The sequence below is a fragment of the Myotis lucifugus genome, unplaced genomic scaffold, assembly GCF_000147115.1.
Source record: "Myotis lucifugus unplaced genomic scaffold, Myoluc2.0 scaffold_934, whole genome shotgun sequence".
NCBI lineage: Eukaryota > Metazoa > Chordata > Mammalia > Chiroptera > Vespertilionidae > Myotis > Myotis lucifugus.
Window position 1 is genome coordinate 49034 of NW_005871982.1, and position 17361 is coordinate 66394.

At 38.7% G+C, this 17361-nt stretch overlaps 1 protein-coding gene across 28 annotated transcripts in view; it reads left to right on the forward strand.

The window, feature by feature from the left end:
• PRRC2C (proline rich coiled-coil 2C) overlaps window positions 1-17361 on the forward strand; it is a 77559-nt gene that overhangs the window by 14715 nt on the left and 45483 nt on the right. For 20 of the 28 annotated variants that reach the window (XR_002827213.1, XR_002827212.1, XR_002827214.1 and 17 more), the window contains exons 2-10: window positions 5060-5225; window positions 6015-6192; window positions 7503-7612; window positions 8949-9074; window positions 12152-12375; window positions 13535-13617; window positions 14202-14335; window positions 14416-14503; window positions 16092-16236. Coding sequence is in view for 25 of the 28 variants with exons in the window: in XM_014448822.2 (XP_014304308.1) it covers window positions 5114-5225; window positions 6015-6192; window positions 7503-7612; window positions 8949-9074; window positions 12152-12375; window positions 13535-13617; window positions 14202-14335; window positions 14416-14503; window positions 16092-16236 (1200 nt within the window). In the remaining 3 variants the exon portion in view is untranslated. Of the gene's footprint in view, window positions 1-5059; window positions 5226-6014; window positions 6197-7502; window positions 7613-8948; window positions 9075-12151; window positions 12376-13534; window positions 13618-14201; window positions 14336-14415; window positions 14504-16091; window positions 16237-17361 lie in introns of those variants that run through there. The other 8 variants (XM_023747627.1, XM_023747632.1, XM_014448825.2 and 5 more) reach the window with 7 other exon arrangements.

The window sequence follows — 17361 nt, forward strand, 5'->3', positions numbered from 1 at the left end:
ATTTTACATTTCCATGAGCGAGCTGTGAGAGTTCCACTTCTTGTACATCCTTATCAATATTTGGTATAACTGTGTGTAATTTTAGTCAATAGAGTAGATGTATGAAATATCTCATTTGGTTTTAAATTTGCATTTCCCAAATACTAATGCTGAAATGCTGAACATCTATTCATGTGTTTGCTTGTCATTTGTAGATCTCTGATGCAGTGTTAGATCATCTTTCAAAAAGCAAAAAGCCAACTTATAAATTTCATCTTTTATGGATTATTTTTTTGTGTGTACTAAGAAGTCTATCTAACCCAGGCTTGGCAGTTTTGTAGTTTAAGGTTTTACATATTGTCTATAGTTCTTTTTAAAAAAATTGATATAGAATTAGCGTGTGTAAATTTGAATTATACAATGTGTTGGTTTGATGGCACACTGCTATAACCTTAGGTGACACCTTCATCAGGTCACATAGACTCTATTCTGTTCCATTCACTTTTCTATTTTTACACCAGTATCACATCTTCATTGTGTTTTACATGTCTTGAAATCAGGTAACATTGGCCCTCCACCATTTTTCTTCTTTACAAAGTGTTTTTTGGTTTTTCTAGATCCTGTCCATTTCCTTGTGGATTTTGGAATCATGTTGATAAATTCAACCCTCTATCCTCAATTTTTTTTCTGAGATTTTGGTTGGGATTTCTTTGAATCTATAGATCAATTTGGCAAGAATTGACATCTTAATTTTGGGTCCTTTAACCCATGAACACAGCATATCTCCATTTATCTAAGTCTTTAATGTTTTACAGTTTTCAGTATACAAATCTTACACATTTTTGTCAGCAGCTATATCACTGAGTATTTCATATTTTTAATTGCTATCATAAGTTGTACTTTAGTTTCAAGTTCTTATTGTTTATTGCTACTTGTTGAATGTATAGAATGCAGTTTTAATAAAGAAGCATTTCATATTCTTGTACAGTAATTCTAACATCTGGGTCAATTGGGTTGGTTTTAGTTGATTGATTATTCTCCTTAATTGGTTCATATTTTCTTGTTTCTTTGCCTACATAATAATTTTTTTAATATGTTTTTATTGATTTCTTGAGACAGAGGAAGGGAGAGAGATAGAAACACCAGGCATCGGCTGCCTCCTGCATGCCCCCCCCCCAATGGGTTTGGAGTCTGAAACCCCCGAGCATGTGCCCTGACCAGGAATCTAACCGATGGCCTCTTGGTTCCTGGATCAATGTTCAACTGCTGAGCCACACTAGCCAGGCTGAATAATAATTTTTTAAAAATATATTTTATTGGTTTTTTACAGAGAGGAAGGGAGAGGGATAGAGAATTAGAAACATCGATGAGAGAGAAACATCGATCAGCTGCCTCCTGCACACCCCCCACTGGGGATGTGCCCGCAACCAAGGTACATGCCCTTGACTGGAATCGAACCTGGGACCCTTCAGTCCGCAGGCCAACACTGTATCCACTGAGCCAAACCAGTCAGGGCTGAATAATAATTTTTAATTGGACGCTACAGTGTGGATATTGCCTTCTTGGGTGCTGGATACTTTCATTTTATATAAATACTAGAGGCCCGGTGCATGGATTTGTGCACTGGTGGGGTCCCTCAGCCTGGCCTGCGCCCTCTCGCAATCCAGGACCCCTGGAAGCGGCAGGTGGTCGGAGAGGGTGCCACGTGGCTCCCATTCATCCCAGCCCCACTGCACCTGTGGCGGGAGAGGCTCGTGCCCCCGCAGAGCTGTGTTTACCAGCCATGAGCCTGGCGTCTGGCACCTGGCGGTCAGCTGAGCGGCGCTCCAGCTTTGGGAGCACACTGACCACCAGGGAACAGCTCCTGCGTTGAGCGTCTGCCCCCTGGTGGTCAGTGTGCATCATAGCAACCAGTCATTCTGTCCTTAGGCTTTTATATATAGAATCTTTAAATTTGTTTGGGACTCAGTTTCCTGGAAACACTTTGATCATTTTGAGTTGCTTTAAGATTTGTTAGGCAAGACCAGAGCAGTATTTACTCTAGGGCCGTGGTCGGCAAACTGTGGCTTGCGAGCCACATGCGGCTCTTTGGCCCCTTGAGTGTGGCTCTCCTAAGCCTTAGGAGTACCCTAATTAAGTTAATAACAATGTACCTACCTATATAGTTTAAGTTTAAAAAATTTGGCTCTCAAAAGAAATTTCAATCATTGTACTGTTGATATTTGGCTCTGTTGACTAATGAGTTTGCCGACCACTGCTCTAGGGGTACTTTTTTACCACCAATGAGATAAGGCATTTCTGAATACTCTGCCAATGCCCAGTGAATTATGAGGTTTTAAAAAATGTCTTAGCTGGTGAGAATAGTAACTATTCTCAGCCCTTACTTAGTGAGCAACAGACACTATTCCTCTAATTATTACAAGTGGTTCTTTCCTAGCTTAGGGTCGTTTCCTCACACATGTGTGCACAGTAGTATTCTGCTGAATATACGAGGGGGTCCTCTTCAGATCTGTAGCATTTTTCTATCTGGATAGCTCTCTTCTTTCCAATATTATATCCTAGTTACTTTGGTCACGCTGTGGTATCAGACTCGTTTTTTTCAACTTAGGGAATCTACCAGCCTCCACTTGAACTCCTTCTTAGTGCCATCACCTGGGAAGTCTCCAGGCAATAAGTTCAGGAAACGATAGGGCTCACTTTATTTGTTTTCCATCTGTAAGTTATCACTGTTCTTCCTTGCTCTGGGTCCATGATTCTTCAATTCATTTTAGTCATCCAAACAGGACTTACATTTTTAAAAGTATTTTTAAATAAATTATACAAAGTGAAGCTAAGTCTTGATGGTGCTTATTCTGGATTGGTTAGATTATTTTGACACTTTGTCCTAAAAGGAATCTTTTTAAAATATATATACATTATTTTATTTAATGTAGTTAAGTAATATTTTTAAACTAGTCACTGATTTTTCTCTCAAGTATATGTTGATGAAGTTTTGATCTAATTGAGAGTTTCAGAGTGTCTCTCAAGCCTTTCAGAAGCAAAACACCAAAAAAGGTAGTAGGCTAAATTAAACTTTGGCTTTAAATTAAAAGTGCCCACATTTAATGGGCAAACCATTATAGTGAATTGGACTTTCTGGTTTATTCAGTCTTATAGTTTATGGCTACAAATTCTTAGCCTTCAGAAATACATATTCGTTTATAGCAATGGGTATCTCTCTCACACACACATATTGATGTGTCTCGATTAATTTTTGATTACTTTTCATTTCATTTACTCTAACTACAATCATATGTATTTGTGGTCTGCTTTTTCTGGTATAGTAAATACTTTAAAAAACATAAAAACTCATAAGCATATGAAAACACTGAAGAGCATAGTATAGACAGTAATTTAATAGTGGAAGGAGAAACTTTATAGAATTTTGAACCTTAAAAAGAACTACTCAAATATTAATTTAATATATTTGCAGTCACTTTTACTTTGACCTAATATAAATCATATTGTGGCTTTTGGAGTCGGTTGCTTATTTTTTGTATTTGGCATTTTTTTCCCCCTATTGATTTAAATTTTTTTCTTTTTCTTTTTTTTAGGCAGTGGATTGGAGGGAGGGAGGGAGGAGGCGTGGGGACATTTATATGAGAGAGACACACAACAGTTGATTGCCTCCCGCATGGGCCCTTGATCAGAAATCGAACACAAGACCTGACACTCTAACCACTGAGTCACATCGGCCAGGGCTGTATTTGGAAACTTCTTATAATTTTTGGTTTGGTTTTGCTATTAAATAGAGAAATTAGGTTCATTTTATGATTCTTTCCAAGCCCTAATGTTTTTTGATGGCTAGAATTGAATTAAATATTCCGTCACCCTGTGGTTCAGTTGTGTAATGTCTTATTGTTTTCCTTGTGTAAGCAAAGGACAAGCTGAACCCCCTACCTTGTTATTTTAATTTTTGTTTACTTATAAAATTGAACATTTTGATACATTTGCTTATTGGTATTTCTCTAGTGAATTGTCCATAGCATAGATTTTTTTGTTCAGTTTGTTGAGTTCTATTTTATAGCTTTCACATTTTCCAAATGTTGAAATAGGTTGTCTGTTGACTGTCATTTTAATTTTTTAACTACCATTTTCCATTGTGCTATGTAGAATAATTTGGTCATCTTGTTTCTGAAATCCTTAATATAAAATAGATGCCTGTGTTTGAGGTAAAGTTGAAACTTTATTCAAAACAAAGATATGTAAATAGCCAGTGGGATATGTTCTTTAGGAGCACAGAGTTCTGGGCTGGAGATTCAGATTTTGGGGTGACCAGTTGGTAGTTGAAACCGTGGGAGTGGAAGATTCCCTACAGAGAAGAATTTAGAATGAGAAAGAAGATGAGGACTGGAAGGATGTCATGGGAGGAAGGTCTGGCCTCAGGTGGAATGGGAGGAAAGCTACACACTTCCTTTGTGGCAGTGGTGTGAAGAGTGCTCTCCTATTAGAATCACTAGAGGAGCTTTTCAAAATAATGATTGATGTGCAGGCCCCACCCCAGCACCCCAGATTCTCATGTATTTGAAATCCCCTGGTTGGTTTTAATGTGCAGAGAGAATTAAGAACCACTCTTTAGAATATATCTGCTTATAATAAGTCAGTGAGCCCTAAACTTTTGTATGTCACAGAATTATCTGGAGGACTTGATGAGTAAAATGCAGAGTACTGGGCCCATCCTCAGTGTTTGATTCAGTAGGTCTGGGATGGGCCTGAGAATTTGCATTTCTAACAAGTTTCTAGGTGATGCTGAGAACCACTATAACCATAGGTGGAGGAAGGGAAGCCCTTGGGAAAGATGGGTATAGATACAGATGGGCTTTGTAGGTTTGCTCCCAGGGCATTTCTTAAACTGAAGGGCAATAGTATGAGAGCTAATTTGTGAATTCTTATTGATGTGAGTTAATTGAAGATTGATTTCATTTCTCTGTGTTTTTATTTTTTCAGAATTTCTGTGAACATTTGAATTTTAGGAGTTTTTAGAAGGCTAATAAATTATAAGATTTTCTCTTTTTTTTCTTTTTTTATGTGCATCTCTAAGACTGGTTTTAAGGGGTGTGGCCGGCGGTTTTGGACTCGATGAGTTTCCACCGAAATGTCGGAGAAGTCAGGCCAGAGTACAAAAGCAAAGGATGGGAAAAAGTATGCGACACTCAGTTTATTTAATACTTACAAGGGTAAATCATTAGAAACTCAGAAAACCACAGGTGAGTAAAATTAAATGGCATTTATATTTTTATGGCTTTTGTGCTTTTGTTACTATACCAGTAAGTGGTGCACTGGAGCTTTTGCTGCTAAGAAGTGGGACAAACCCATGTCCACACACCCTATTTACAGTGAGCTTTTTATGTACACCACACTTTTCAGGGGATATGAGATATATCTCTTACAGTTAAAATCTATAAACATGTTTGTTTGTTTTTCTTGTTTGTTATTAGCAGAAAAGTAGAGTTGTGTGGTCCAAAGAGGAAACTGGTGCAAGGAGATTGGTAGGCATAGAGATACATGTTAGTGGGATTTATTTCCATTTCATATTATGGACTAGAAAGAGTCCTGTGGTGTCTTGGTTTTGTTTTTTGATACCTTAAACCCAGTGTTTACAATGAAAAGTGAAAGCTGGACCACATATGTTACATTAGCAGTGTTCATTATGCACATAAAATCAGCAAATTTATTCTTTAACATACTAAGTTTTTGAGTTTGAAATAGATTCTCCAAAAAAATTACAAAACTGGCATTGTCAGTGTTCACCTTTTCATTGTGTATAGGATTTATTGTTAGAATTTTTACAGCATCTGGTTAGTGGCTTGATAGTTTATTTTAAATATAATCTCTGCATTGGATTTTGTTGCAGATGTGTGGCTTAAAGATTCTGACCTTAAAATGTGAGGAAATAATAGTTCCAGATTTCATTAATTTCTATTTCTATATTGTTTTAAGAATAAAGTGGGTAATAAAATAGATGTTCTAAGAAAGTTGATGTTATTGATCTTTAGTTGCAGCTCGACATGGATTACAGAGTCTTGGAAAAGTTGGTATTTCACGGCGCATGCCTCCACCCGCTAACCTCCCAAGTCTCAAAGCAGAAAACAAAGGCAATGATCCTAATGTGAACATTGTACCTAAAGATGGCACGGGATGGGCATCAAAACAAGAGCAGCATGAAGAAGAAAAGTAAGTCAACGTCTAGTAAAGAGTGAAACCAGCCCCCTTTCTTGGTAGGGAACTTATGTTTAAGTTCCTTCTATTAGCTAGGTGTTGTGCTGGGTATATTATATATCTCATGCCCTTTAAAGTCCATCAAGTCAAACTTTTGATTCATTTTCCCTGTAAGTGGGTTTAGTGGCAATAATTCCATGCGTTAAGACAGAACAATGACAGTTGATAATAACAACTTTTCTTATAACCCTCTGTCAGGTTCCCTCCTCCCCCACTCCTACCAAATCAGGCTTTCTCTTTCTAGTGTGATTGGAAGTGGATTATATTGAATAATTCCATGGCACAAAGAATTTCTGTCTGCCTGGTTCCCTGAAACTGCCTGATGCACATTGTAGGTGCTCAAGTGGTATTATTTCACTGAATAAAGAATTAGCAGGAAAGCTGGGATAGAATTAGTATCCCTGTTAATCATAATTCATTCAACAAATATTTAACATTCTGTAGGTCAAGGATTATGCGGGGCTCTTAATTTGTTGAATGGTCAGTTTAAGTAGCAGTAATTAAAAAAAAAAGGCAAGTATCTGGGTACTTAATGCTTTTTGCCTATATCATCAAAATTCTGTGCTCTTGTTTGGGGAGCTCTGTATAGTAGATTTGACTACTGGAGTAAAGCTTGTCAAAGATGGACTATCCTCTGCTTCTTAGTTGTTGTAGAATTATTTTGCAGTAGTAAGGCAGAGGTCTGAGTATACCAGAAATATATTGTATTTCTTAAGTCTCTTAACCACCTTTTCCATATTTAAGCATTAACTCATTATAAGGATTGAATAAAACTGTAAACCCTTTTTAAAACACCTTTTACTTGGGGTGCATGAGGCAGATTGCTGTTACCTTTGAATACAGAAATAAGTACAGTGGTGAACCTGTTTACTGCCAGATGGAGAGCTTGCCTTATGCCCTGGCTAATTCCATCACTCCAGACCGTATGTATGTCTAAACTGTTAATTCAAATTATAAATGTTCACTTCTTCAAAATAGGTTTTGGGGAGCTATGTTCAATAATGAGTGTTTCTTTTTTACAAAATGGAAGTAAGCAGAGCTGTCTTCTCCTTGGGGTATTTATCCAAAGGTAGAAATGAAAGGGGACAAAAACAGCTATACTTCATTTAAAGGGATGTTGCAGAGGGAAAGCTTCTGTGGAGGCTGCATCTGTGAGAAAATATGTAGCCAGAATAATTGTACAGAAATTCACCTTAAATACAACATTCAGTTTATTTTATTTAAACATAAAATATCTGAAATAATGGATTCATATTTTTTTTAAGAACACCAGAAGTTCCACCAGCACAGCCAAAACCTGGGGTTGCAGCTCCCCCAGAAGTAGCACCTGCTCCAAAATCATGGGCCAGTAACAAGCAAGGTGGGCAAGGAGATGGTAAGTGGACATTAGCTGGGGCACATGGTCAGGCTTGATAGTTACTGAACAGCCATGCAGGAGATACAGGGTGGATTAGTGTGCTGGCAGGGCGGAGAACATTGTCAAAGGATATACTCAGGCCCTATTAGGTGTCTTTTAAAAATCTCTTAGCTAATTAAGATTCTAGGTCAAGAGCTATGTATGCCCTAATGATAATCAGTAAGATTTAAGAAGGAGTCTTTAGGATACACTCTGTCCCATATTATTTTATCTTTATCCTACATGACCAGATAAAGCTTGTACTTTCAACTGTTTGAGACAAGTACATGTAGATTGCTAGAAACCATATTCATCTTCATCTATGTACCCTGACCTCTCTGTTTCAAACATACTGCTCATGATTTCCATGGTAGAGTAGAACTAGAGAGTAACCCAAAACATAATAGTTTTGAATACTTCTCTCCCCACAGGGAATTGTGGACACCCTAGCAAAAATTTTTCCACTTAAAAACAGGAAATGTCTATAAAATATTGTACGGAAAAATTCATCTAAGCCCTGAAGCTAATAAAATCAGCTCTTTTAATATATACAAGTAGAACATAAATACGCGGGCAGATAGGGTAGGTAGGTGAAGAGTGAGGGTCAACTAGTAGCTCAACAGTAAATTAAGTGAAAGTAGGCAATGAAATGAAGGCATTTTAGCCTCACCATGGTACTTGCAGTATTCATTAAAATCTATTTCAGCCCTAGCTGGTTTGGTTCAATGGATAGAACGTCAGCCCACAGACTAAAGGGTCACAGGTTTGATTCTGGTCAAGGGCATGTATGTACCTTGGTTGCAGGCTCGATCCCCAGCACTGGTCGAGGTGCGTGTGGGAGGCAACCAATCAAGTGTCTCTCTGACATGGATGTTTTCTCTGTCTCTCCCCCTCCCTTTTACTCTCTCTAAAATCAATGGAAAAATATATCCTTGAGGAAGGATTAACCAGAAAAAATCTTTTTCAGTGATATAATTCGAACTGATTCTTAGAGGTATTAGGGAATTTACTTCTATTGAAATAAATGAGAGAGAAACAAAAGTGAAACTCTTCACTTGCTTCATCTTAGTGAGTCCTCTGTGACAGTGTCTGGGATGTTCCTTAGATCTTTATCTCCTCATGGCTGTTCATTAACTTTCCAAGGGTTTCTAAATCTAAATAATTAAAAAGTTTTGTGGATACGAATAATCATCATTGAAATATGCAATAATTTACCAGAAGAAGGCAGAGAACTCTATCCTGGGAGGGTTTTGAATATTCTTTGGTATGAAAGTTACATTCACTGTGTTTTTTTTTTTTAAAAAAAAATCTATAGGAATCCAGGTGAATAGTCATTTTCAGCAAGAATTTCCCAGCTTGCAGGCAGCTGGGGATCAGGAAAAAAAAGAAAAAGAAGCAAATGATGACAACTATGGACCTGGACCCAGTTTACGCCCACCAAGTAAGAGTACTTTCTGTTTAATAAAAACCTAGAATGAGGTTACATTTGTGTTTTATCTTGTGATGTAACTTCCTGCCTGCTAGTGTTGTATGTATGACTTGCCTACTTTTAAAAGGCAGACAGTAACTAGTTGTTCGCCATTCAAGTGTGGTTTCTACATTAACAGTATCAGTTCAACTTGAGAACTTGTTGGAAGTATACATCTTAACAAGATGCCTAGGTGACTTATTTGCACATTAATATTTGGTTGTTTTTACAATAGTAAAATATTTAAGGCAAACCTCGAATATGCATGTACTTATGTATTTATAAATTATTCTTTTGCTACTCCATTAATATTTAGGGATCCCTTGCTTTTGAACTCAAACCCAGGAACCAAATAAGTTTGGATAGTGAGAGATACTTGCATTATGTATATTACAAAGCAAAAATTTGAAATCCTATCTAATAAAAGAGAAACATGGTAATTAGCCGTACCTCCGCTACCCTTCCCATTGGCTAATCAGTGAGATATGCAAATTAACTGCCAACCAAGATGGCGGCCAGCAGCCATGCACTGAAGTGAACAGGAGGCTTGCTTGCTCCAGTGACGGAGGAAGCCAAGTTCCCCACCTGCCTTGCCGGCCTCTCAGCTGCAACTCTAAGCAACTATGTTGCAAATATAGAAGCTAAACAAAACCCCAGAAACCTGCTTTAGTCAGCCGGGCTTCAGCCAGCAGGACCGCAACATTGTTTCAAATACAGAAGGTAAACAAAGGCCAGAAACCTGCTTTCAGCAGCCAAGGCCTCAGAGCTGGAGCTGAGCCTCAGAGCTAAAGCTGGCCCAGAATTTAAAAAAAAGAACAGGTTGGGAGCTTCAGTCATCCGCCAGCCTGAAAACGGCCCTCAGCCCCTCACCCAGACTGGCCAGGCACCCCAGTGGGGACCCCCACCCTGAACCAGGACACCCTTCAGGGCAAACCAGCCGGCCCCCACCCATGCACCAGGCCTCTATCCTATATAGTAAAAGGGTAATATGCCTCCCAGCACCAGGATCAGCAGAGCAGCGAGGCCTCCCGGCATGACAGGGGGCAGCAACCAAACCCCCTCATCGCCCTGTGGCTCTGTGTGTGACAGGGTGCGGCGCCCCAAACCTCTGTTCGGCCCTGCTCTGTGTGTGACAGGAGGCAGCGCCCCAACCCCCTGATCGGCCCTGCTCTGTGCGTGACAGGGGGTGGTGCCTCAACCTCCCTATCAACCCTGCCTTGAGTGTGACAGGGGGTGGTGCCTCAACCTCCCTATCAACCCTGCCTTGAGTGTGACAGGGGGCGGTGCCCCAACCCCCCAATCGGCCCTATCCTGAGCGTGACTAGGGGTGGCATCGCAACCTCCCGATCCTCCCTGCTCTGTGCAACTCCCCAATCGGCCCTGCTCTGAGCCCGACCAGGGGCTGCACCTAGGGATTGGGCCTGCCCTCTGCCACCCGGGAGCAGGCCTAACCCAGCAGGTCATTATCTCCCGAGGGGTCCCAGACTGCGAGAGGGCACAGGCCGGGCTGAGGGACCCCCTCTCCCCCCCCCCCCTCCCGAGTGCACAAATTTTTGTGCACCGGGCCTCTAGTAGAAATATAAAGTCTTTGAGATTTCTTTAAGGCTTATTATTTGTATTAGTTTCATATTGTCATTACCAAATATCTCAAAGGACCTGTATTCCTGGGGAAGTTCCTCTTTACAGTAATGGTTACAAATTCATATTTCTGATACCCTGATACATTTTGTATTTTGGGGCTCATTTCTTGTCAGGTCTGGGTAAATCATCTTATTTGTTTATTTAATCCTCACCTGAGGATATGTTTTTTAAGAAAGAGGAAGGGAGAGGAAGAGAAACACAGATGGGTTGCCTCCTATGCTCATCCCAAGTGGGGAACAAACCCTCAACGTAGGTATGTGCCCTGACCAGGAATTGAATCCATGGCCCTTTGGTGGATGGGACGACATTCTAACTAACCGAGCCACCCAATCAGGGCATCTTTTTTTTTTTTTTAAGTGCCATGATGTTCAGGAATTTATATTAGGAATAGAATGTCAGCTCTGCTATTTTCCTTTGATTTTCATCACTTATCTATTGCTGCAAAACAAATTTGGCAACTTTAAACAAGAAACTGAGCCCTGACTGGTTTGGCTCAATGGATGGAGCGTCAGCCTGTGGACTGAAAGGTCCCAGGTTCGATTCCGGTCAAGGGCATGTACCTTGGTTGTGGGCACATCCCCAGTAGGAGGTGTGCAGGAGGCAGCTGATCGATGTCTCTCTCTCATCGATGTTTCCAACTCTCTATTCCTCTCCCTTCCTCTCTGTAAAAAATCAATAAAATATATATTTTAAAAAAAAACAAAACAAGAAACTGAATGGACTCACGGTTTTACACAGTACCTGAGAGTCAAGGAATGTGGAAGCAGCTTAGCTGGAGATTCTGGCTCAGGAACTCCCTTCACAGTTGAAGTAAAGCTGTCATCTGATGCTGACTTTACTAGGGCTGCTGTTCCAAGCTCACTCATGTTGACCTGCCATCCCTTCTGTTCTATTCTGCAGATTACACAGATCAGTCCTGGTACACTGTGAGTGGGTGGTAGACAGGGTGTGAATACCAGGTGATAAAAGACCCTTTGAGGCTACCTACCAAACAAGGGTTCCTTGTAAAACCACTTACCAGTCTTACTTGGTTAAGTGTAGTTGAACCAGATAATATAGTCACTAAATCTGCTCACTTGGTCACATATAACTAGCAATAGTAGATTGAAAACATGAATGAGCATTATTGTCAAACCTTCTGGGTTGTAGAACTCTTACTCCCCTACCCTAAGGAGCTTCAGGCATAACTGTGATTTTAAACTCCATATCAAATATTGGTAAAGCTTAATAGAGAACTACTAATGTTTTCTTCCCCTACCACATATTTTGTTTTGGTGACACCTTCTGAGGTACATCTTCTCTGCCACTGCTCTTGACTACCTGAAGCTTTAGTAGGGCCTAGATTAGATTTTCACTCTGTTACATTTTCAGATTTTTCCTTATTCCTTTCTTATCTCCCTCTGTACCAGATGTTGCTTGTTGGAGAGACGGTGGTAAGTCTGCTGGCTCACCCTCAACATCTGACCAAGATGAAAAGCTTCCTGGCCAGGATGAAAGCACAGCCGGGTCATCAGAGCAAAATGACATCCTCAAAGTAGTAGAAAAGAGGATAGCTTGTGGTCCTCCACAGGCTAAACTGAATGGACAGCAGCCTGCCCTGGCTTCCCAGTACCGAGCTATGATGCCTCCTTACGTGAGTATTGCTAAATAGCAAGTGCTTAAATAAGAGTTGTTTGATCGGGGTTCCAAAAAAAGATTTGGAATGGGGAAAAGTTTAGGTTTTTATTTTCATTAACAACTAATAAAAATTAGCATTTTCTTGGATAATGAATTAGGAAACAAATCACAATACCTGTGTTTTTATTATTAATAGGGGTCATTGATATTTTCATATCACATTACATCGTTTTAGATATTTCAAAATGTTGTTTATACTCAACATTACTTCATAATATTTATTCGGCCCATGGAGAGACCCACTTGTTATTTAATGACCTAATAAAGAAGCACATACACTACTATGTGACATTTGTTTTTTAAATATTGTGGTGACAGAATTTTAGTATAATTGTCATACTTCACATCTATAGATTGTGCATTTTAAGACATTTTTATTTTAAAAGTCTATAGAATTGATCAGACTGCCAAAGGAGTCATGTATGGCACAGAAAGGGTTAATACTGCTTTAGTTCTCAAGTCTTTATTGGTATATCTTTTTTAGCTTTTCATTATGGAATATTTTAAACATATGTAAAAATAGAAATAATAGGACAGTGAACCTCTCTCTTCCCATATCTACCATCCATATTTAACAGTTAATTTGTGGTCACTCTTATCTCCTGTTTCCCACCATCTTGGATTATTAAAGCAAATCCCAGATGTCTCAGTTTATAATTACTGTCTGCATAGTAACTTGACTCAGAATCCACCTGTGCCTACCCATAGGAAATCTCCAAGCCACTCCCCGTCCACCCCCCTTGGGGTATAAACTCTCCCTTATTTTTACCTGAACTTAGTTTCTCTTTATCAGCAAATCTGCCTTCAATTAATCTGCCCCTGCATTAGGATCAGGTCTCACATTATTTCCTTTCAAGTATTTGAATTTGGTTAAGGCAGTGGTCGGCAAACTGCGGCTCCCAACCACGGGGTTAATTTAAGGCTTTGCTGTTTTCTGGGGTGCATGCATATCTTTTCTAGTTTTTCATGTCAGTTCACAATCACCTTTATGTAATTTTGTTAACGGGATAACAAGTTCTTCCTATGATGTGTGCTGGTTGTTATCATTTGTAAACACTTGGTGGAGGCAGTAATCTTACAAATGGTATTTATCAATGTTTTTTTCCCACATTCAGATGTTTCAACAGTATCCGAGGATGGCATATCCTCCTCTTCATGGTCCCATGAGGTTTCCACCTTCTTTATCTGAAACAAACAAGTAAGACTACTAAATGATTAAAGTCCACATGAAACACATATATATGTTCATTAAGATTTTCTGGCAGTTGAGTGGATTGTGATAACTGATTTATTTTTCTGTTCTCAAAGTACTATTGTATACTTGGCTAGCTTTTATACAACAAAATTATCTTACATAAAATTCTGAAAACTGACAATTATGGCACTAAAAATCAATGACACTTGTTTATTAGCCCTTCTTCTATAATGTTAAGGACTCCCCATTCTCTTTTTGCTTAATGCTCAGCATCCTCCTGAATGATGGTTTTTGTTAAAGTTCTGTATTTTGAGATTAGTATTAGCCATATTTTCCTTTAACATATATTTATTTTATTTTAAACCTTTGACAATTAAAAAACCTTGTCTGCTATTAAACACTTGCATAAGAATTATGTATTGTCCTAAATTTATATTTTAATATTATAATTTCTTCATATAAATGCACTATATTTTGTATATCGTATATAAAACATTGCTGAATTGAAATGAACTAAATTCTAATCTTTTAATTTAGAATTATTAAAACTTTGTATTCTTTTCTCCTTATAACTTCTCATTCATTAGAGGCCTTCGAGGAAGAGGCCCACCTCCGTCATGGGCCTCTGAGCCTGAACGCCCCTCCATCCTTAGTGCATCAGAACTGAAGGAGCTTGATAAATTTGATAATTTAGATGCTGAAGCAGATGAAGGTTGGGCAGGTAAGAGCCAAAATTAATGAAGCTTTTAAAATTTTTTGATGCTTCTAAGCAATCCTTCTGAGTTTTCCTTATTTTAATAGGTGCCCAGATGGAAGTAGATTATACAGAACAGCTGAATTTCAGTGATGATGATGAGCAAGGAAGTAATAGTCCTAAAGAAAACAACAGGTAAGTTGTGATATCTTTTATGATTAATAGTATGAGTTTATTGGCATTAAATCTGAGAGGCTTCATTATAAATAGGCATTTGTTCTTTATAGAATTTCTACATTCCATTCCAAGGACTTTTATTGAGTGTGGATGTGATTAATGAGCCAATTTAAAAAGTACAGCTAATCAATAAATTAAAGTTTCTTTTTTCTAAAGAAAGTGCATATTTTAACAAAGATGTTTAGATAACTGCCATCTAATTGGAGATCTTTTTTTTAAATATATTTTATTGATTTTTTATAGAGAGGAAGGGAGAGGGATAGAGAGTTAGAAACATCAATGAGAGAGAAACATTAATCAGCAGATCTTTTTTAATCCTCACCCAAGGATGTGTGTATTGTTTTGAGAAGGAGGGAGAAACAGCAATCGCTTGCCTCCCGTACACGCCCCAACTGGGGATCGAACCCACAACCTTTTGGTGTATAGGACGACATTCCGACCAACTGAGCGATTCAGCTAGGGCTAATTGGAGATATTTTGAGAGACAACATTAAGGACCATTTAAAACTTATTACTTGCTTGACCTGATCTATAATTTACAAAATTGGAGAAATGTTACTTGGGTTACTACATCAAGACAAGCTACATCAAGTCTTTGATTTTTTAAGCTTAACAAGCAGCGTCTTGGAAAATGGGAACTTTATTTTTTCTTTCTTATGGAATATAGGGGCCCCAGCATCAGGAATACATAGGTTATGTGGCATAGCAATTAGGCTTTTAAAATACACAGGAGCTTGCTTACATGCACACATTGGTGTCGTTTTTCAGCCATGGCATTGTAATACTCTGCTGTTTCGTGATCAATTGTGAGATGCTGTGATTTGTTGTGGGTGTTTTTTTTTAATACTGTAATTTGATTTGTCTTTTTCATTAAGTTAAAATAAATTACAATACAGTTATTAAGTATCTGTAATATTATTAAGTTGCATTCAGTTGGGACTTTGGGTGAGGGTGATGGAAAATGACAGGCCATTTACCAGGTTGTGTTGGGTGTGAATATATATATTTTTTATTTTTTATTTTTTAATCCTCACTTGAGGATATTTTTCCATTGATTTTTAGAGAGAGGGAAAGACAGAGAGAAGCATCAATGTGAAAAAAACATAAATTGGTTGCCTTCTGCATGAGCCCCGAATAGGGTCCGGGCCCAGGCCAGGGAGGAGCCTGCATTCAAGGTATATGCCCCTGACAAGAATCGAACCCAGGACCATTTGGTCCGCAGGCTGACACTCTATCCACTGAGTCACCCCAGCTAGGGCTGTGAACATCTGTTTTTGACAGTACTGTACTTTATATTTTGTGGTGATAACTTGGCAAGCTCAGTCCCCACTACAGTATAAGTATATATAGTGGTGCTAATTTGTTTATATATTGAATAAACAAATTAGTACCACTGCATCACAAAACCATCTCTTTCATTCCTTGATAGATTTTTTTCCCTTGAAACCATCTGGAAATATCCTTTTTACGTAAAGAAAATTCATTTACTTAAGGTAGAGTCTGTCCACCTCACTTTTTTATTTCACTTGGTTTTTTTATTCTTCAGTGAGGATCAAGGTTCCAAAGCCTCTGAAAACACTGAGACTCGAAAAGAAGCAGATGAGGGGTCCAACACTAAATCATCATCTCAGATACCTACCCAGCCACCAGTAGCAAAAGGTCCTTATGGGAAAGGACTGCCATTTAATCAGGTTTGTTGGGCTCAAGGAGATCTTTGTCACTGCAGATACTATGGATGAATTAACATTATTAATCAGAGTTGGACAAAGACTTATTAGGAAACGGAAATGGTATATTTTTTTCTTGAATAGCTCTAGATCTAAATCATAATTTTATTGCATATAATAGGAACTGTAATACAGTAACTAAAATTATTATGTAGAAACTAAACTTTTGCCCCTTTTTTTTGTATAACAATTCTGTCATATCGAAGTAGAGGAATAAATTGTTTTGCCAGGCTACCATTGCTGAAGGGCTTTATGGTTCACTGAATACTTTATACATCCTAGTCAGTAGTCATCTGTGAAATTGTACCCTGAGTAGGGAGGTCACACATAGGGACTAGAAACATCTATTAACTGTGAGCCATTTTGAAGAACATTATTAAAGAAGGGAAGTAAGTATGTGGGCAACAGATACACTTGATCCTACTTCAGAGTAGCAAGAGCTTCATTGAGAACTCGGAATAAAAAAGAGCTACCTTCCAGAGAGTCCACTTAACTCCATGTATTAGTTGAAGTCACGCAAATAGATGGAGGAACCCGTCCCTTCAGGGCATAAAAGTGGGTAGCTAGCAGTCTATGAAAGCAAAAGAAAGTCAACAAACTTCAGTTACAGCACACTGTGATAAAGTGCTGCAAGAGAGAATGCACATAGGAAATTCTTGGAGAATACTATGGAAAAGCCTTTACAAAGGACTTGGTACTTAAAGCAAGAATTAGCCTGTAAACACGGGAGAGCAATTCCCAGCAGTGAGAGCAAGAGTAAGAGCTATGTAAAAACCAGTCGTTAGTTTTGTATGCTATAAAAGGAGGTTTAAATTTTGTTCTTAAAGCATTGGTTAGCCATTGGAGAATAAATTTGGAAACTCTGAAAAGGGATTTTTCAAGTATTCTTCATTCTAAATTTCATCATTTGTGTCAGTTTTAACCTACTGGCATAATGGGAAATGATAATTCCTTTGTGATAGAATACACACACACACACACACACACACACACACACACACACACACACACACACGGCCTGGTGCACGAATTCGTGCACCATTGGGGTCCCTTGGCGTGGCCTGCAGGATTAAGCCAAAACCAGCTCTC